General features: G+C 39.1%; 1 protein-coding gene across 4 annotated transcripts in view; it reads left to right on the top strand.

The window, feature by feature from the left end:
* The window catches only part of SNX13 (sorting nexin 13), a 69,654-nt gene that overhangs the window by 34,455 nt on the left and 13,389 nt on the right, over positions 1 to 21,810 (top strand). For 3 of the 4 annotated variants that reach the window (XM_077304474.1, XM_077304473.1, XM_077304470.1), the window contains exons 9-20: positions 1,594 to 1,677; positions 3,025 to 3,163; positions 5,241 to 5,329; positions 5,848 to 5,947; positions 7,211 to 7,404; positions 9,010 to 9,114; positions 10,741 to 10,873; positions 13,101 to 13,138; positions 15,499 to 15,568; positions 18,680 to 18,852; positions 19,804 to 19,911; positions 21,204 to 21,314. In XM_077304474.1, coding sequence (XP_077160589.1) covers positions 1,594 to 1,677; positions 3,025 to 3,163; positions 5,241 to 5,329; positions 5,848 to 5,947; positions 7,211 to 7,404; positions 9,010 to 9,114; positions 10,741 to 10,873; positions 13,101 to 13,138; positions 15,499 to 15,568; positions 18,680 to 18,852; positions 19,804 to 19,911; positions 21,204 to 21,314 — 1,344 coding nt within the window. The remainder of the gene's footprint in view (positions 1 to 1,593; positions 1,678 to 3,024; positions 3,164 to 5,240; positions 5,330 to 5,847; positions 5,948 to 7,210; positions 7,405 to 9,009; positions 9,115 to 10,740; positions 10,874 to 13,100; positions 13,139 to 15,498; positions 15,569 to 18,679; positions 18,853 to 19,803; positions 19,912 to 21,203; positions 21,315 to 21,810) is intronic. The other variant, XM_077304471.1, reaches the window with a different exon arrangement.

Below are 21,810 nucleotides of genomic sequence, written 5' to 3'. Positions count from 1 at the left end.
CCAAGAGGGCTGTATTGACCCTTTGGAAGTGTTGCACCAGCAAGAGGCTGGATTATCCCCATTATGTAAAAAAAACAAACAAACATATATTGTGCCTTCTATTGAGGGTCCTAAATGAAGATGGCAGTATTTCTTCAGTATTAAATAGTTTGATTAGTTTTGGATACCAACTAGAAGGAAATACCATTTTGTTGGCCCCAGAAGGATACATGAATATGGCCTGCATTGTGACTGCCTTTCAAAGGTACTCATCTCCATTTTCCATACATTGTCTGCCCCCAGCTGAGCTTCTTGGCTCCACCTCAACTGTAATTATCACTTCTAATTGGGCTAACTGTGAACTCTCTACACAGAAACTACTCAGCTGTTATGTTATGAGCTGTGTTTTGACAGGTTTCTGCATAAGCAACCTGAGACTTGAGAGCTGACATCCTAAACAGATCTACTCAGAATCCTATTGAAGTCTATTCAGTGGGGCTTACTCCCAGGAAAGGGTTCTTAGGATGATACTGTGATTGCAGTAGCTCTATACTAAATCTTCTTTCTGTAACCTAGGTCACCGCAAATGAATTTCAGTTATTTAGCTAATTAATGTTTTAATTATAATATTAAATTGCATTGTCACAACTTTTGTTCTTCTTACACTAGAGCTTTTGTGCAAGAAAAAGACAGCCGTAACCACTTGTACTAAATCAGACTTATTGTATCCCTGCTTGCATGCCAGTTTGCACAAGTTCTTATGCAACCAATTTTGGGGGCACTGTGATTTATTGTGCTAGGATTTGCACAGACTCTTTGACAAGCAGAGCTGCACTAAGTCTATTTATGTTATGTTTCTGCTTGCACGTTGCTGATTCCAAACCATAATTTGATAGTGAGATAACAATCAAAGAGGTACAGTTGTTAGAAATATCCTACACCCATGTTTGCTTTGTAGTGAAATCCTAGCTGAAGACCAGTGTTTAACTACATCTCAGTCTTAAACATATTGATTTCATTTTATGTATTTACTTTCCACCTTTCTCTGACTAAAGGTTCTGCATTGTGCAGGGGGTTGGACAAGATGACCCTGGAGTCCCATCCAACTCTATGTTTCTATGAAAGGCAGCTTACAAATTCTAGCACTTACTTTCAGTAGAATAGTAAATTCTAGCTAATAACCCAAAACATATAGGCAGAAAAAAACCTAAGTATCCTAAAATACACAACAGCTCCATTTAAACCAAAATGGCCTTGTCCTGGCTACAGGAGGCAGAGGTGTAGTGGGGAGCAGCAAGGAAGACACTGTCTGAGGAACTAGACTAGAATAGATTTGGTCCATTTAATTGTTGCTTAGGTAAAATCGTAGATGAGCTTTTATGCCCTCTTGAAAATCCAAAGTAGTGTAGTGGGTTTATTAATATAAGTCGACGAAGGCTGAAAATCAATAATCACTAGAATATTTCATGTTTTATGTGAGAGTTTTTGCTTATTTTTATCTGCTTTCTTTGGCATACTATAGTTTTAACTAGAAATGTTGATAAAATTAATACTTAAAGAAGGATGTGACAACAGGAAGGCATAGCTGTAACTTTATTGTCCATTATTTTTCAGGAAATCATTGCTCGAGGAATTATTCTTCCATTAATAAATCAGCTCAGTGATCCTGATTATATTAATCAGTATGTCATATGGATGGTAAGTTCAGTATATTCACTGTGCTCTCTGTACACAGTCTACCTTAAATTTCTCATTATATTTTAATTTCTTCAAATGTATCAGAAAACTATTAAGGGATGGATTTCATCATATACGAAGTGGAGTTCCATTAGATGAACAAGTATTTTCTACCTCTCACTTCCTACTGCTGATTGCCGCTTAAAGAAGGGAAGGGAACTATTCCTATTGGCAGCAGAGTAATGGCTTTAAACTACATGCTGAAGAGTACTAGCTAGCTATCAGGAAAAGAATGTTTACATTTAGAGTAGTTCAGCTGTGTAATTGGCTGCCTAAGGAGCCCCTTAATAGTGGTCTTCAAGCAGCAGCTGGACTTATCATGGGTACTTTAGGCTGGTCCTGAATTGAGCAGGAGGTTTGACTAGATGGCATATGTGGCCCCTTCTAAAATCATACTCCTGGAGTCAGTGAGCCTCAGGAACGCTGTGATAAAGCAAAATAGGGATCTTCTGTGGGTATTTCTAAAAATTAATTCCCACCCTTCCATGGATGGAAACACCTTCCAGAAGCAGAAAAGGAAGTTAATATTCAAAATTATGTAATAAATGTTTACATTATCTACATATTTTAATAAATATTCGCATACATTGTTAATCACATAAATTATTAATAAAGAAATAGTTTGATTTTTTTAACATTCCAATGCTGTGGTCTTTTTCAGGCAAAAGTTTTCTAGCTATACAGTACTTAGACTAGAAAGCGTTTCACAGAAATGAGAAAACTTATCCCATGAATCCAAACAGAACCTAGCAATGAATTATTAACACTGTATGTGTAATAATGAGAAGAGTGTTTACTGGACCACTTGTTCCATGAGACTGTAAATGTTTTGTGAAAGTGCAATAGCTGAGCTGATGGTGCCCCATCGTAGGAGTGCTTGTCTTAGAGTGCAAGGGGAGATTAGTCTGCATTTTATTCAGAATTCAAGTTGGTTGGTTGTATCTTGTTAATAACTTTAATATAATTGTATATACTTATCCTTAAACTAAAGACACAAAAATGCATGTAGAAATATGGTGATAAACCGAAGTAGTATGAAGCCAGAACCCATGGAAACACACCTCACAGAAAAATCTCAGTAGAGGCATGAACCATCAAAAATTCCATTCCCTTATCAGGGAATGTGAATGCTGATAACAAGGAGGGCTGCATTATAAAATCTGCTTTTGGAAGGATGCAATCTTAAGGTTAAAAGCACCAATTTTGGAAATGGGAGAGAAAAAATGATTTAAAGGGGGAAAATAATGATTATTTGTGCATTTAATTTTTGTTTAATTAAATATTGTGACTACTTCTATGTGTTTTTAGATCCGTGATTCCGTTTGCAGCTATGAGGCCTTTATGAACATTATTAAACTAAGTGACAATGTAGGAGAGCTGGAAGCAGTAAGGGATAAAGCAATGGAAGAATTGCAGTATCTTCGATCTTTAGATACAGCTGGGGATGGTTCGTATTTTAAATGCTTTACATTTACAGCTTATAACCATCATCATAATGTATAATGTTTAAACAAAACATAAAAACTAGCTGATGTATGTTAAAATGATTGTTTCTTTTGAATTAGCTGCAAGCTTCAGGTTGTTTCTTTGTGAAAAATGAGAGATACAAGCCATCAGTATTTTCATGTTGTTCTAATGCAGATGGTGAATTACACAAAACCACCCAGCAAGTTTAGGGTTGAACAAGAATTCCAACGAAAATGACTAATTCATGCCAGCACTACCAACTGAGCTATATAGGTCATAGTGGCTTGTAGTTTATGGACAAGGGTAGAATGAGGGTTCAGAACATTGCTTCAAATCTGAAAGTTCTGCTTATGTAAAACTAGTGTGTGTCCATTCCCTCTCATTCACACTTAGGTCTTCTGTAGTGTAGCTTAGATCTCTAGCTTCTTCATGTCTACGATGTCTTTTGTTCTTCCCTTATGTTTTAGTGTTTATCTAGAACATTCATATGTAAGGTGACCAGATTGTCCCACTTTTGGAGTGACATCTGGGGGTACCTGGCAAATTATACGTTGAAATTAAAAAATATATATATTACAATACTCTTTTTGTGTTCTGTGCGTTCTATGAAACTTTTTGTTGTTCCATGTAGACCAAATTTTTAATCAAGAACCCCCCCGCCATCGTCAGTGGTGTCCCGCTTTACCAATGTTAAAATATGGTCTCCTTATTCAAATACCACTGTTCTACACACCTGTGTGGTGGTCTTATAGACACCCCTTTCCCCCATGATGGGGCACTACTTTAAACAGTCACGTGGAAACCAAATCAGACTAAATAAGAGAGGGTATTAACTACTGAATCACCATACTGCTTTGAAATTGAATGCTTTCTTAAAACGTTCCTCTTTTGCAAGGCATAGCGCTCACTGTCTAAGGGAGATAATGACGAAACAAAACATTATTGAATAGGTAGCACAGAATGCCGGCATACCATGTGGAAATCAATCCTGTCATTCGTATTCTACCTAAGTAATTCCAATTCTACCACACATGTCATTCCTATTCTACCTAAGTTACCTTTATAAGGATGGTGGAGGGTGTGCATATCCAAATGTCCTGGAATATCCAAATGTCCTGGAAAATCTTGCACTTTTAAAAACTGGAAAGTATTCAAGTACATGTTTAGCTTCTTTGATACAATTTACCTTAAAAGTTGATCTGAAAAGATGGTGTTAGAGACCTATTTTAGATCTTAATTATTGACCAGATGTTGCTCTTGAAGTTATGTAGATTTCACCTACATTTCTTATTATTTTAGAAATGCAAATATTGTATGTAATATTATATATACTTTGTTCTTACAATAAGAGTTCTGAATTATGCATTAACTTGATATTTGCTTGTTGGGTCTATTTTTTCTTTTATTGTGGTAGTCAAGTTAAGGAACAAGGCATACTCCAGATCTGGCTTATGGTATTTATGTTCAGTTCCTTGTGCTTGCACTTTCATACCCAGCTTTGCATTCAGGGGAGGCAAGAAACAAAAAGCAGACTTTATTGGCTACATGAATTCAGCATCTTAGTAACCCAGGCACAGCTTCCAGTAATACCTGCAATAATGATGGTAGGATTTCAGTAACTGACTTCTAGTCCAACCGTTTAAAGGTAGCTAAAGTGACATTGTCAGAATACAGTTCATTTAAAAGCAAAAAATAAAAATAAAAAAGCTAATTCCTCAAGTCAACTTTTTCTAAAATCTTTGTAATGCTATTGTTCTTTCCAGTAGGAATATTCCTTTTTTGTTTTCTGAAAATTCAGTGTAAGCCCAGACTGTCTGGGTATACTATACCATTAGTTGACAAAACCAGCATTCAAGTCTCTGGAAAAACACTACCTTTTGTGTACTTCATTGTTCCCAACAGGAATAACGATATTTTGATGTCTTTTCCATCCTTACGTCAAATGCATGTCTTAAAGTATCAACTTTAAATAGTGCTTACTTTGTCACAATATTGCAATACTCCAGTTAATGCTGCCTGTACTTTTGAGTTTTATTTATTCATGTGTTTATTTTCAGATATCAATAATATTAAAAATCAAATCAATAGCTTATTGTTTGTGAAGAAAGTATGTGATTCAAGAATAGTGAGATTGCAGACTGGAAAAGTAAGTGTATTTTCTCTGTGATAAGGTTTTACAGTGATGCATATTTAGTTGGGCCAATCTCTATCAATGGGTAATAATGAAAAATATTGTATCAGTATTCAAGTGTTCACTGTTCTCATGCACTTGACCCAACTTGTTGAGCTCTTTATATACGTATGTGCATGACTAATAGATATTCCTAATATGATTCTAAATTGACAAATTTATATATCTTTTGTTGGATCTTTCTAACAATAAAACTACTTTTTATTATATGTCTGTTAAATGACGAAGTCAGGCCTGAGCCTAGATCATTCCCAATTCAGTGTATTCCATTGAGAATTCCAGTCTCAAAGACTGAAATGTTAAAGCTTTCACAGTCCTGGCCATGTTTACTAATCTGAAAGCCTTGTCAATGAGCCAAGGTGACAAGAGCAGGTTGTTGGGAAGATTGCATACATGGTGATTCTTAAATGGTATTGTTTTGTTATATCTGTTTTAACTAAGGAGCCTATTAATGGGCTGTGGTCTTTATCCAGGAAATAGATACTGTGAAACTGGCTGTAAAATGTGGAAAACTTTGCACAGTCCCTCTGGACAACATTCTAGTACACAATATTGCACTACAATTTTTTATGGGTAAGAAAACATCATTTTTTTTCTTTTTAAAAAGCCTGATTGATTTTGTGAAATGTATTCATAAGATGCTATATGGGAGAGTAAATGGTGAATACTCTTAAGCCAGCCAGAGAACCTTGAGTGATAGGAAATTCAGATGGAATTCTGCAGTTGGGAGGGTCAGTTAGGAATGACAGTTGAGAATGGAATGAGAACAGTGAAGGAGGGTTAAGCATAGTGAGAGCATCAAGGAGGATCCTGAATTAGGGAAACAGGATAAGTAGCTGTTCCCTGAAATAAATCACTTCTAAAGGGATGGATGGATGTGAGCACTATCAAGTAACCTTGAGCTTCTTGGAAGAGCAGTATAAATGTGCAATAAAATAAATTGGTCAATAAGGAAACTTGGAATTGGGTATGAATGCTTCTGCCTTCACAGACTGAAGTATTTTTAAGGTGAAGAAACTTATGCTTGTTGTTTAAGCAGTGACTACTAAGCAATTTCTCTACAAAGTTTTAAAGACTTTTCTGTACAACAAAACAGCTCTTTGAGGGGTGTAGACAGTGAGGCAGTCTCTCAGGTACACTGGACCCAGACTGTGTATGGCCTTTAAGGAGATTACCAAAACCTTAAGTCTGATCTGGAATTAAACTGGTAGCCAGTGCAGTTGTGGGAGAGTGAGCTCCCCTGGCCACGAGGACCCTGGCTGCTGCATTTTGGACCAGTTGTAGTTTCCGGATCAAGGTTAAGGGTAAGCCTGCATAGAGTGAGTTGCAGAAGTCCAGTGTAGAGGTGGTTGTCACATGGTCACTATGGCTAGGTGTTTCAGGGCCAAGTAGGGCGCTAGCAGTTTGGCTTGGTGTACAATGCCAGCTGTCTACTCTTGCAGCTTGTGCCTCCATAAAGAGGGAGGCATTGAGGAGTGGAGTTGTTACTCCACTCAAAGACTGCAATTCTAAATTTACTTATTTAGGAGGTACTTCTGAGTAGGTGCACTTTTGTGCTGATATTAATCTGGGTTTCTGTTTTCCTAGTTACTGTTCAGGGCTGTTTCTATTAGGAATGCAATATTACGTATTATGTACTAGGTTACAAATCTGATACTTTCAAAGCTTGTGGCATTTATATAATTTTATTTGTATGGTTTTGGTCCAAAATTCAGATGAACATCATAGTTTTGCTATTTTCATTTTTTCCCAAAAAACTTATCACCTTCAGTCCATCAAAATAAATTATTTTACTGAATATTTTAATCCTCATAGATTATGGATTTTTTTTGGTAGATTACATGCAGCAGGTGGGAGGCCAAGCGCATCTCTTCTTCTGGATGACCGTAGAAGGATACAGGGTTACAGCACAGCAGCAGCTTGCTGTGCTATCGAGCCCTAAGAAAGACGGAAGGCATCAGACAACTCAAACCAAAGACCTGTTAAGAACAGCTGCAGTTGGAGTCTATGACCAGTATTTGTCAGAGAAGGTAGGAACTGCCACTAAAGGAAAGCTGAGCAGACTGTAATTGCATTTGGGAATGTGCTCGTGGAAGTGACTTATAAAAGAAAAACATTGCATCACAAGCTTCAAATAAAGTTGTAAACACTGAAACCTCAGCATCGAAGGCAAATTGGCAAGTTGAGGGTCTAAGGGCTGCTGACAGAGGGGGATGGGTGGGAGAGGACAAAATGCTGTGGGCCCAAATCAGCTGCAGGGCCTCTGAAGCCAGCCTCATTCTGCATACAGCCGAACAACTTTCCATTTATTTTTTATTGCAGTTATGGCTTCAGCCATTAGAGGCACTGGGAAGTCTGTGCACAGTTAAAGACACTCTAGTATTGGCTAGACTACTGTTTCTCCAAGATTGATGCAGAGTTGCTTAACATAATGCTAAACCCATGAGATAATCCAGCAGTTGAGCAAGACAAACAACCCTGACCGATGGCTGCTACACTAAGACCGTTTCCACATTGGAGGCTTTGTGTTGGACTGCAGGCTGGAGTTTGAGTCGGGCTGGTTGCCCCGCCTCTTCTTGCTCCCACACGGGGGAGCATTTGGCCTCGTGCACCTTATCCGCCCTGGATTTGTGCTCCAGTATGGGAGCCAGGGCAGTGAAATTACCAGTGCAGAAATGGTCTAACTGTCAGCCTACATGATCATTTTCTAGAAGTGTCTAGTTTTCCTCACCTTTCCTTGCCCCAGTTCAGCCAGATTTTGTGAAACAGTAGTTAGGTGTTATAAGACAAAGCAACCTTTCACTCATTTTTCCTTAATTTCTCTCCCTCTTTTCCATACTTTTCACATTCATTTTTATTTCTCTCCACCTAATTTTTCTATGTCCCTTCCCCCTTTATTTTCACTTCTTGATTTCAAGACCTTCTCATCCCTATTGTGCTTGGGGACAGAATGTATCTAAGAATAGTATAGTAGCAAACCTTTGTCAATGTTATGAACAGAAGGGATGAAAGAGTTGAATAACTCCCTCTTCCACCCATTTGTTTTAGTGGTTATTTATATGGAACAGAAGATACAGTTCCCAGGCACTGGGTTGTTAATCCTTATTAATATTATTAATAACAACTTTATTTTTATAGTCCATCCTTCCCTGTTGGCTCAGTGTGGATTATAAATGGAATTCATAGAATTAACATTGATAAACAGTTTTTACTGTTTACATTAAATTATATTGAATTGTGTTCATAAACCGCCTTGTTGAGCTGTTGATGTTTTTTTCTTTTCTGCTTTGTAAGTAGAGAGGCCTGTTTCATTGGTGTTAATTGCCTGGTGTTAATTGCTTGGCTGAAGATCTAGTATTGTGTGGATGATCTAGTAGTTCTTTGAAAAGGCTGCTTTGTTGTGTGACAAATTATGCAATTTTTAAAATTTCAATAGGTTAATAACACCATACTCAGTCTTAATCCCCAATGGGGGATCTGTTGTAGATCTGTTGCATATTTGTTATTTTGTATGGCCTATTTCTGGCTTTATTTTCTCTAATAATAACCGTAGCTGTGTTTTAATTTTTTCCCCAAATGAATGGCATTAAAATAAGGTCACACAGTACACAAGTTTATTTAGCTCTCTGTGACAGGCATCGCCAAGAGTTAATATTGATGAGGCCTTAGTAGCGAAGCTGGCAGAAAAACTGAATCATGAGGACCCAACCCCAGAAATCTTTGATGAGGTTCAGAGAAAGGTATGGCACATTTCTGCTCTGTTTCGTGTAGATCAGTGAAAATTGTTGGTTTAGGACCAATTTTGCCAATTAGTGTAAAGCCAAGCATTCCCCTGGGAACAATATGCTGTAGTTTCCTCTATGCCACTGTAGTTTGCTTTCTGTGATATGGTGCAAACTGAAAATTAGCAGTTACCAACATCCCTTTCTACATTTGAATAATCTACAGATTGTTGTGTTGCATTTGTAAAATGGCAATTAACTGTGATCATCTTAAGCAAGGTTTCAAACTAGCTTCTGGGTTCCAATATATATTGGAACAAATCTTGTTTAGTTGCCATCTTGAAAGTGTAAGAGGCAAAGATGTGCATGTTGTTGATTCACCAAAGTATGAGGTATTGGGATACTGAATCACAGAATAAGGAAAGTGTAGGTGAAAGCTGCACTCAAGCAGTTGGGAGAAACAAATCAGGAGTAGGTGGGATCAATAGAGCTATTTCAAGACAAAGAAAAAGAGTCATCAAAATCTTAGCAAGAATGTGACAACAAATATGGAAAAAACAATGGGCCATAAACTAGAAATGCTCAATCTGCATTCCATCCAACTGCTGAAAGTTAAAGCAGAAAGTGCCAAACAAGGATTACTGTGGAACATCAGCAAGACAAAAGTAATAACTATTGAGGAATGATACAATCTTAAGGCTGAAGATGAAGAAATTGGAATTGTTCCAGATTTTCTATTCCATGGCTTTATCACCAAGCAAAAACTCTAACTAAGAAAGCAGACAATTGAGACTGGGAAGCGCAGCCATGAAGGAGCTAGAAAAAATTCTTAAGGGTAAGGGTAAGGAAGATCAAGATAATTCATACCGTAGTATTCTCCATTACTATGTTTGGGTTCTAAATCAAATCAAACCTGAACGCTCCCTAGAAGCTAAAAGGACTAAATTGAGGCTATCATACTTGGGAGAAAATACTCACTATAAAAGACAATAATGCAAGGAAAAGAGGAAGACTCAACATGAGATCAGTTGACTCAATAAGGGAAGCCACTGCCCTCAGTTTGCAAGGCCTGAGCAAGCCTGTTAATGGCATTTTGGAGGTCAATTCATAGAGTTGCCATTGGGAACAATGGTACTTAAAACACACACATCCACAGCTGTTCTACAATTATATTCTTAATAGAATAAATTTTAAGAAGTCATAAGCATATTTAAACTCTACGTTGATAGTTGAATTTAGTATGCAAAATCTGTTCTCTCTGATTTAAAAGCCATAGACTTCATGTGCCTACAAACCTGCCTAATACACACAACTTCATAAACTTTCTGTAATGTATTGATTGTGATAGCCCTTTCATGAGGGTAGAGTTTGTTTGTGTATCCTTGATGCATGTTTATGTGTTAAAGAATTCAGCAAATTTTCACATCCATGCTGAGAACCAGTTTTATCCTTAAGGACTGATCTTAAATAGGTCTGCTCAACAGAAAGTCCCATGTTAATACTTGGTGATCTTTAAGACTGCAGCCTTCATGTCAGTCATGCAACTTTTAATGAGACAAGCCACTAAACATGATAAATGCAATATACTGTTTCACTAAAATGTAATTATATAGCTTGGATAATCCTTCACTTTAATTCCATAAGGTGTATGACCTGATGCTACGAGATGAGAGATTCTACCCTTCATTCAAACAGCATGTACTGTATGTGCGAATGCTTGCTGAACTAGATATGCTGAAAGATCCTAGCTTCAGAGGTTCAGATGATGGTGAAGGAGGTAAGTTGATAGCTTTAAGTTTGAAGCCGTTTAAATATATTGCATTACCAGATCACATAGGCTCAGAATTTGAGACAATTTTGATTCCTACAGCCAGCAGAGCCTAACACTACTGATGGACCTAGAGAGATTTAGAGCCAAACAGATTAATAGAATTCAGTCACGATATTCACTACCAGATGACCTCTTGAGATATGGGGGAACTGGACACAATCTCCGTGACTGGATTTAAGATATGAATCCTTCAATCAATAGCTTTATAATTTCTCAGTCAAAGGTAATCCTGTGCTTTAAATCCTTTTAAAAAGATCATTGAAGTACACCTTATTTGGCTAACTTTACTTCCATGCCACTATGGATGGCTTTTACCTATATATGGCTATGACTACAGGGCTGCGATATGGCTGATTTTCATGTACCCCAAGATCTCAGTTTATATGTAGGAACCTGGAAGTTGAGGATTATATTAAAAACAATGGGAACAACTTGTGCAGGCTACAGTTACCAACAATACAAGACAATTCTGGGTCCTAGTTTCAGGAGCCTTTCATGAGAAATCTTCTTTAACAAACTTCATCCCCTCCCTTACTTGGTATGAATATTTCTTAAACCTATTCCATGAGGACAGAGTAAGCTCCTGTAGCCTCCCCGAGATCAACCTGTCAGATATCCCAGACTGGGCCCCAGTGATGCCTGATGAAGTCAGGGCTTGTATTGATCAAGTAAAGCCTAGAAAAGTACCAGGACCTGATGCGATCCCTCCTGAGCTGCTTAAAACCTTCCCAGACTGGTGGGCTCCTCTCTTGGCTGCTCTCTTTACTGTAATTAACAAAACAGGCTTAATGCCTGATTCATGGACAAATGCAATCTTTGTTCCAGTATTTAAAAAGGGTTACCGCTCGCTCCCAACCAATTATAGACCCATCAGCCTTCTCTCTATTGTTGGGAAGTTATATGCCAAACTCCTGTCAAACAAACTTACCTTGTGGTTGACTAAGGAAAAGATTCTAGGCTCTGAGCAGGTTGGATTCTGTCAAGGAAAATCCTCCCTTGATCATTGCACCATCCTTGTCCACCTTGTCAACAAATATAGTAAGAAAGAGGGTCCAAAGCTCTTTGCAGCTTTTCTGGACCTTAAGGGGGTCTTTGATTCTATCCCTAGAGATCTTCACTGGGATAAGCTGTTAAAGTTAGATAAAAGGCTCCTATATCTTATAAGGAAACTCTATTCTTCTACCTGTTGCCAAGTCAAACTCACCCCCCTTGCGAGTCTTACTCCTAAAATACCAATCAACAAGGGGGTAAAACAAGGATGCCCACAATTACCAAAGGATAACTCAAACACAAATTGTTGACAGAGAGGGCAGGCAGAGATAAGTATCAGAGCAAGGGAATTTCCTCATTTTACAATTTTTTTAATTGGTGGGTTTTCACATGTTCCTTTACATTCTGCAGTCAATCTACATTTGGATCTTTGATGGAAACCTAATTGAATTTTATTCTGTACATTATAAGCTTATATAAGCATACTAACCACTGGATTATAATCTTACAAATTTGAGACTCTCAAGGGGCCTAATTTTCCTCTTGACCACTATTTCCTCTTTCTTTCTTGAAAAGGGTTACTCAGTGAGTTTCCATGGCAGAGCAGGAATTTGAATGTGGGTCTCCAAAATCCCTAATCTGAAACTGGCTTTTTTGGGGATAGCTGCTGTTGAATAGTATCAAGTAGCCATCATAGAGGAGTCTCATGCAGGTAGAGTGGTCGCATGTCACCCAGTGGATGCTGGCCTGCCTCTGCCCTGTTTTTGATTTGGTCTCAGAGGTGAAAATTGCCCTGGAAAGGGGCTTGCTTCCAAATACCTGTCTTTTACTGACAGAAACCAAGGCTTAAAGACTGGTGATATTGTTGAAGATTTCAGATTTTTCTGCAAACCCAGGGCTTTTCTCAGATTGGTAGAAGTCTTGTTTACACAAATATCCAGTCTTGGTCCATCATGAGAACAGAAATTGGGAGAATACTGGCAGATAAGCCAAGGCTTCCAGGCTTATTATGAGCAAGAGAGTTATATATACAGTAGCAAATTTATTAAGAGCAGCTTGCATCTGGATTTGAATCTTAATTTATATCTCATCAAGTAAATTTGAATGCCATGTTTATTTACTTGATACACTGTAGTTCTTTTGAATTTTGGCTTAAAAATAAAGACTTGTATTTTTATTGCAGAATCATTTAATGGGTCTCCTACAGGAAGCATTAATTTGGTAAGTGTACCTTGGAAAATTGTATTTTAGCTATAGATCGATCTGTGGCTCTTTTGTGTTTGTTAGAAACATAACCTAAAACAACAAATGGCACATTCTTGGTTATTTTGACAATGAATTCAGTTTACTTAGATTCATAAATAATTTTCTGTATGGTTATGATCCATATGCAATTGTTCATTCACATCAAATATAGGGACTGCTTGATACTGTACATCTCCAGCTTTAGAATGTGCTCAGACTTTCTAAAATCAGATTTTAGACGTTTAACCATTGGTCTTCTGGAGAGTAAAAGAATAAGTGGCATTGGGGTAATATGTACATGTTTGAGGATCTGTTTTCTCATGTTTGAAATGCTTGAAAAGATATACATGACAGACTATTTATTCTTGTAAAATGTTATAAGATTTTATAAGTTGTGCCATTATTGGAGTTTTTTAAAACTCAATTGCTGTGTCACCATAGAAACCACATGTCCTTGCCACATCTTTACCGCATAATTTCTGTGGTACTGTATTATGGAAAATAATTTATTGGCTGCAAGCTGAAAACAGTTTTGTTCAGGACTGCTTTTGACTGATTTAGTTTTTTTATTTTTTGGCAGCCCTAATTGGAGTGTTTTATGTATGTGTTTTTTATCATTGTTGTTTTATTCATATTGTTTTATTACATTCTAAAAATCATTTTATTTATCTTGAAAGCACAGGGGAGAAAAGTGGCTAATAAATGCTTTAAACAAATGAATAAGAAAGTAGCTTAATTTTTTTTAAAAAACTACCCAGTTTAATAGCTGTATGTAATTTATTTTTATCCTATCCTCCAAGTTTGAGATGCATGTTTCACCCATCCTCATTCTGTCTTCACCACAGCCCCATGAGATGTTAGGCTAAGAGAGAATGTCTAGAATCTTCATAGCAGATTGAGGATTTGAACCCTGACCTCTCATATCTTAACTTGACACACTGATCTCTAAGTTACCACGCTTGCACCGAAGGAGATCTTAGATGGTCAGGCTGGGTGTTAAGGACACTCTATCATTCTTGAGGCTATATTAGTGATGCTGCATGTTGGCTCTGAAGCCAACTTAGTTATTGAAATTGGAAATGAAAAAATTAGCACATCAGTGAGACAGATATGCTAAACATTTTAACTATTATGGGTTTGTTTATGCTAAGGTTTAATTTTTATTGATATTTTTATATGACTCTCCTTTTCATTTTCAAGTTTTCTCACTCTGCATAGTTGGCCCTGAGCTTAGATGATTTTATGTATGTATTGTATTTATATACCGCCCTCCCCAAAGGCTCAGGGTGGTTTACATGAAACATGAACGATAAAGGTAACTCCATTTGTAATAATAACATGGTGATAACAATAACAACATTATAGAATGGCAGAATACAGCGAATAGCATTGAATTCAACTCATAATGAGGCCCAGTGGGTTGGGCGAATTTGTAGTGGTTGTTGTAGGAGGGAGGCTTGAGGGCAAATGGAAAGTGGTGGTTCAAGTTGACCTCAACCAAATGCCTGACGGAGGAGCCTCCTTTTGCAGACCCTGCAGAACTATTCAAGTTATGCCAGGGCCCTGATCTCTTCTCGGAGCTCATTCCACCAGGTAGGGGCCAGGATGGGGAAAACTCTGGCCCTGGTTGAGGTCAGGCAGGCTTCCTTGGGACCAAGGACCACCAGGAGGTTGGAGATAGGCTCTTTGAGGGGTGTAGGCAGAGGTGAACCTTCAGGTATACTTGGACCCAGACAGCAGACAATGAAGGTCGTCCATAAGGCGACTAGCGCTGCCTCTGCCCCATGGCCATGCCAGAAACCAGACTGCAATGAGTCTAATACTGAAGCTTCTTCCATGTATGCTGAAAGTTGGTCTATGACAGCTTTTTCAAGCATTTCCCCCAGAAATGCAAGGACAGGGCAGTAGTTGGATGGGTGTCATGGGTCCAGAGAAGGTTTTAAAGGATTAGACACATTTGTTAAAGTATTTTACTGACTGTGGGTTCAATAGCTAAATGGAACCTCCTTGTTTAGAGGCATTATTTTTTTGAATACTGTACTGTATATGAGAGTTATAATGTAAACCACTATGAACCGAAAAGGAGGGCAGTATATAAACAAACAAACATAGGGTTGATCGTCACTTTGTGTCTTGCTGGCTGGTTATGAAGCTTTCGGCAATCAAATTCTGGATAGAATGGGCTTGATAAACCAGTTCTTTTATCTTATTTATTTATTGGATTTATTACCTGCCGCTCTTAATATATGTCCTGCAGCGGGTTACAATAACCTGAATAATCTTGCTAATATACAATACATATTTAAATGATAAAAATTTTGACTATTTTCTTCCAGTCATTAGATGATCTTTCAAATGTGTCTTCTGAGGAGTTCGTACAGCTACGTGCATGTATTTCAGATACTGGTGAGTCACTACTAGCTGACGCATTCCATTCTATTATTTGGGCATTATCACTATACTTACATAGATATTGTGCTTCAGTAGCATTTTGCTGTTAAAGAATTATGGATCACTTAAATCCTTTTTCACTCACACCCTTTTTCTTATTCTATGACCTTTCATTCTTCGTGATCTCTGCTTTCTTAGCACAGTTATTAGAATTAACTTCAGGAACAAAGAGAAGTTGAGTATTAAGCAAAGTGTTAGCTACAGTCTAGCAGACTTTTCTGACCGAAAAAAAGGTTGACCCAATTACCATACCATAAATTACTTTTGAAATTTCCCTTTATTGGGGAGCACTACTGATTAAGTAAAGCCCCTTGGGCTTGCAGAAGTTGTTCCACAGTTCCTTTCATAATTTTGAATCTTTTTTGAGTTACTGAAATGCCTTTGAACTCTACACCATTTAAGATTAGAATTTATTCTTCTGATTATAACATGCTCATGTGTAATAGTATCACCACTGAATTTCATTAACTTGCATACATTCTATTTTGTTTGTTCATATCTGACATTCATCTGGCATTTCCACCAAGCAAACATTTTCATTGTACTGTGACCTGATTTATTTTCTAGTAACAAATTAAGCAGCCACTCTTCAAATTTAGCTTATAAGGAAAGGTGTCCTTATTGAAAATATAAACAATAATGGCAGGTTTTTTTTATTTGTGACTATGAAAGATATGTAGAGTTAAGTCATCACTGACCGATCAGACTAGAATATACATCAGTACACGATGGTAAAACTAAAGTTGTCTAAAATTATTTTTCATTCAGGAATCTTTGTGTTCCATCAGCAGTAATAATGACTGATGTTTGATTTCCACACGATAGGAGTAGCTAGCCTTTGTGATCCTGAGGGCTTGTATTCTAGGCAGCCATCTAGGCTCCAAAAGGCATCTTTCATTGTCTTGCTGGGCAAAAAGCCCCATAGTCAGTGGACCACTGTATAAGAAATAGGTGGCCATTTTCATGTATTGTGAGTAGCTAAAACCTACTCCATCCTTTAACATAAAACATAGGGAACAGGTACAATATAGTAAACTTGGTAACCATCAGATAAATAACAATAGTGATGGTAACAGCGGTAAACAGAGAGAACAATAATTAATAACATCAGAGTGCTAAAAGTCTGATGGTTAGTCTGTACAGAGTGTTTGGATTCATAGTAGGGAGGCTTGGGGACCCAGTGGATGTTGTTGGCTTCGGTTGGCCTCAACCAAATGCCTGGCAGAAGAGATCTCTTTTGCAGAATTGTTCTGGTTCTGTCAGAGCCCTGCTCTCCTCTGGGAGCTTATTCCACGAGGTGGGGGTGAGGACGGAGAAAGCCCTGGCCCTGGTTAAGGTCAAGTGAGCTTCCTTGGGACCAGGGATCACCAGCCAGTTGGTGGTGGCAGAGTGTAAAGCTCTTTAAGGCAGAGAGGCTGTCCCTCAGGTACACTGGGTCCAGACTACGTATGGCCTAGAAGGTTAAATATCTTCAAGGGAGTCTGAAGTCTGAACTGGAATTCGACTAGTAACCAGTGCAGTTGTTGGAGAATGGGCCGAATGTGGGACCTATATGGTGTTGCTGTGAGGACCTTAGCCGCTGCATTCTGGGCCAGCTGTAGTTTCTAGATAAAGTTTAAGGATAGGCTTGCATAGAGCAAGTTACAGAAGTCCAGTCTAGAGGTGACCGTCATGTGGATCACTGTGGCCAGGTGTTCCAGGACCAAGTAGGGCTCTAGTAGTTTGGCTTAGCATAGGTGGTACAATGACAGCTGCACTACTCTTTTGACCAGTGCCTCTGTAGAGAAGAAGGTATCGAGGATCACACCCAGGTTCCTAGTGGAGTGAGCCACTGAGAGCTGCGCACCATCCAGGTTGGGCTTGTGTGCCTCCCCACTTGGACCCTTCCTGCCCAGCCATAGAACTGGGCAGTCCTATGGCTGGTTAGTTCTTTGAAGAGTTGAGCTTCAGATGACTCTGCTTGAGCCACCTCCTCACTGCTTCCAGGCAGCTGGCTAAGGCTTCTGGGTGGAAATCAGAGTGACCATCCATCAGGAAGAAGAGCTGAGCACCATCTGGATATTGATGACATCCCAGCCGAAACTGCTGTACCAGTTGAAAAAGAGGGTACCAGAAGATGTTAAATAAGATCTGAGAGAGGACTACTCCTTGTGGGACTCCACATCTAAGCTGGTGGTGGCTTGATCATCTTTCTCTTATTGCTGCACTCTGTCCACGATCCCAGAGAAAGAAGATCATCCATTTGAGGGCTGTCTCCCATATCCCAGCATCGGCGAGGCAGTGAGCTCATGGTCAACTGTGTCAAACACTGCTGAGAGGTCTAGTGGCACAAGCAGTGCTGACCTGCCTCAATCCAACTGGCAATGGAGGTCATCTGTCAGGGAAACTAGTGCTGTTTCTACCCCATGGCCAGGCCAGAAACCTGACTGGAATGAGTCTAGGACTGAAGCTTCTTCCAGGAATGATATTTGGTCCGCAACAGCCCTTTCAGTCATTTTCCTCAGAAACGCTACGTGTGAGACGGGGCATTAGTTGTTGGGCTCTCACGAGTTCAGGGGTGGTTTTTCAGCAGTCGGTGTACCACAGCCTCTAACTAGAGATGCTGGAGTTACAACCTAGCACAATCTCCATACAAACAGATGCTCTACCACTGAGTCACAATCTCCACCCCTACCCCTGGGTCTGATAATGCTGAGATTTCCAGCTTACCAAGCAGTGATACATGTTTCTACGTGTACATTCAAATGTAGTAAACAAGGATGACAGCTTTTGAAAACAATTTTCTGTCACCTCACCTTGTCCCAAAGATGTATTCTTTGTTGTTTGAATGGGGAGTGTGCTAGGTTTCAGGCCTAGAGAAAATATCTGCTGCATCATCTACCAAGGATTTCTCACAAACAGTACAGCAGTTCATTTTGTCCCTCAGTCTTCCTATCCATTTTGTCTCCAATTTTGTCGTTTCCCAACATCTTTTCATTTTCATGTCTCTTCTGCCCTTTCGTCTTTCTCCTCGTTTCTGTATCTCCTCCCCCCCCATTTCCATTTTTCTTTGTTTCAAATGGCTAGTCTTTGCTGACTATGACCCATATGCCATGGCAGGAGTATGTAATGATCATGGCAAGACGTATGCGCTGTACGCTATCACTGTTCGTCGTCGAACTCCAAACGGTGAAGAAGTGTGGAAAACATACCGTCGCTACAGTGATTTCCATGACTTCCACATGAGGATTACTGAACAGGTAATGGATCACAGCCAAAAGGGGTATGCAACTTACTGGCTCTTTCCTTAATTTAATTGCCAAAAATAAACTAGATCTGAATTTGCCATGAGTCAACTCATTATAAAATCAGATCTTTTCTCATCTTTTTGTGGTTGATGAGAAAGATAATGAGGTCTTCCCAGACAACCTTCCTGCCAGCCACATTCCTGGTGGGGAAAATGCAGGGTGTTCTCCAGGCTTCTTGAGGTTCCCACACACATATGTTTAGCAGCTTTGTGAGCTGGCTGCATGTGGGGGAGCGCGGAATCAAACCTGGCTCACCAGTTTAGAAGTCCGCACTCTTAACCACTGCACCAAGATGGTAGTTCACATTTGATGTAAATTCTATGTGGCGAGGATTGGGCCCCTTAGACACCAACAGGTCTCGTGATTGTGAAATTAGATTTCTTTAATGGGTAGCATTGGGGCAGCAATGTACACACTTCTTGCTTGAACTGAAGAAGGGCCCTCAGTTCTGGCTTTATATTACATTTGAAGTCCCAACCCCCATTCCCCACAAGGTATAGCTTTGCCCTGAGCTGCAGATGGTTGGCAAGGTGGTGCCCTCTCAGCCATGGAAGGGGGCTGGTCATTTCCTGGGGCTGATCACTTCAGTAGATAGCAGGCATGGTCCAGGTGCCGGGCTGTCTGAGACAATGAGATCTACCAAGGGTGTGAAAAGGGAGGGGCCCGGCCATGGGGTGAGGTAACTGACCAGGAGATGTGAGCCATGTGTAAGAATCCCAGGACTGAATGGCTGCCGGCTTACTCTAAGAGGTTTGAACAATGCAACAAACATTGCAACATGGTACCCATTGTAGAGGCGAGGAATGAAATAAAACAGAATAGCATTAAACATGGCAAATGCCACAGGCTTTTGACATAGTATATTTAAACAGTCACTCTGCTATGCCTTGTATTTTTTCCTAGTTTGAAAACCTAGCAAGTATATTAAAGCTTCCTGGTAAAAAAACATTCAATAACATGGACAGAGAATTTTTAGAAAAAAGAAAGAAAGATTTAAACACATACTTGCAGGTATGTTCTCTGATTCACATTTTCTGTGCATGTATTCTTTGGGGCTTTTATTTTACCTCTTGAAATTATAACAAATTATTCAGTTGTGGGTATAAACTGGCTAGTTCTATCAACATATAGCACAGGCATAACTAGGTGATTTGAACGTACTCAGCCAAATACTTATTAATAGCTGTTGTATTAGTAAGTGCAGAGCCTCTTGTGGTGCAGAGTGGTAAGGCAGCAGAGATGCAGTCTGAAAGCTCTGCCCATGAGGCTGGGAGTTCAATCCCAGCAGCCGGCTCAAGGTCGACTCAGCCTTCCTTCTGAGGTCGGTAAAATGAGTACTCAGCTTGCTGGGGGGTAAAAGGTAATGACTGGGGAAGGCACTGGCAAACCACCCCGTATTGAGTCTGCCATGAAAACGCTAGAGGGCATCACCCCAAGGGTCAGACATGACCCGGTGCTTGCACAGGGGATACCTTTACCTTTACCTATTGGTAAGTGCATTTCTGCTATCACTGTTCCAGATAGTTTGATTTTCAAGTCTCATGAGAACTGTGGGACAGAAAAATGTTGTGCATTCACATGACCTGGTTTGACCAAGCTCCAAGAAGCTTCCCAATCCAGATTATATTATCTGTGATCCCCCCTCCCAATCTTTATAGGTAGAAGGAAAAATCATTCTGCTGATTAGTCTTAATGTCAATAAAGCTTTCTGTTGTTGAGCTCCCCATAGTGAAATATGCACTACTTCCACTTTGTTTTCAATAAACGCCATAGACTGTTATCTGCAGTATATGTAAATGGTTGTTTTCGAATAGATTAGGGTAGAGGGCACTGGAACCAACAGGGCAGCAGCCCCAAATGGCTTGGAAACCAGTTAGCTAAGCCTTACGACTGAGTGGAAGGAATCACTTATCAGTCAGGGTATCTATCTCCCTGTCTCTGAGTTAAGAACTCACAGTGAGTTTACTGCTGCCTTCCAAACCAGGTAATTACAATTCTCAGCAACTTTGCACTATATTACCATGGCTATAGATGTAAACATTGTTTTCCTCAAAGCATATTATATATATCATGCTGATATCCTTCAAAATTAATGTAAATCTACAAGTATTTGCACTTCAGAAAGATTAAACAACTTGCATGGTATCGGCATGAAAAAGAAAATTGCCTTTGCTGCTGAAGCAGAAGCGAAACAAATAGATGTATTGTTTGGCTTGTGCTGTATTGTACAATTTTGTGATTCATTCCTGAACAGTGACCTTCCTAATTCTTAGGTAAAATTACTTGCGTCTTTTATTTCTTAGCTTTTGCTAACTCCTGAAACGATGAAAGCTTCCCCAGGTTTAGCACACTGTGTATATGACTTCTTGGAAAATAAGGCCTACAGTAAAGGAAAGGGAGATTTTGCTCGGAAGGTAAGATTGATGTTTGTTGTACTGTATGGGATGTAGTGATGCTACAGTGTTGTGCACAATAAGTTGATGTAGTTCATTTCTACCTGTTATATATGTAAGCCTTTGTTAAGCTTTTGTACAGTTATTAATATTGCAACAGGCATCATTGGTATAAATACATAAATATAAATAAGATTTTTTTTTAACAGAAAGGTTAGTTTACTGGTTGCCAACAGAGTACTCATGCCAGAGCTGGTATACTGGCATGTTTCACTGGAGATGCCAGTTAACCAGGCTTTTACAGTATTGGCACTTATTAACAAGGAAGCCAGACTTCCAGAATGAGTTCTTTATATTATAGATTATAATCTGCTATCTATTTTAAAAATCTGAGTTATTGAAGAATGTTAATACTCCTTCCCTTTTGTCTACCCTCAAATCCTTTGTCCATTTCAAGTGCTACTTGCTTCATAATTGCCACCTTCCCGCGCAAAAGAAAGAATGCATGTTTCCCTTT

The sequence above is a fragment of the Paroedura picta genome, chromosome 11 (assembly GCF_049243985.1).
Source record: "Paroedura picta isolate Pp20150507F chromosome 11, Ppicta_v3.0, whole genome shotgun sequence".
NCBI classification, from domain to species: domain Eukaryota; kingdom Metazoa; phylum Chordata; class Lepidosauria; order Squamata; family Gekkonidae; genus Paroedura; species Paroedura picta.
This window is presented reverse-complemented; position numbering and strand designations above follow the sequence as displayed.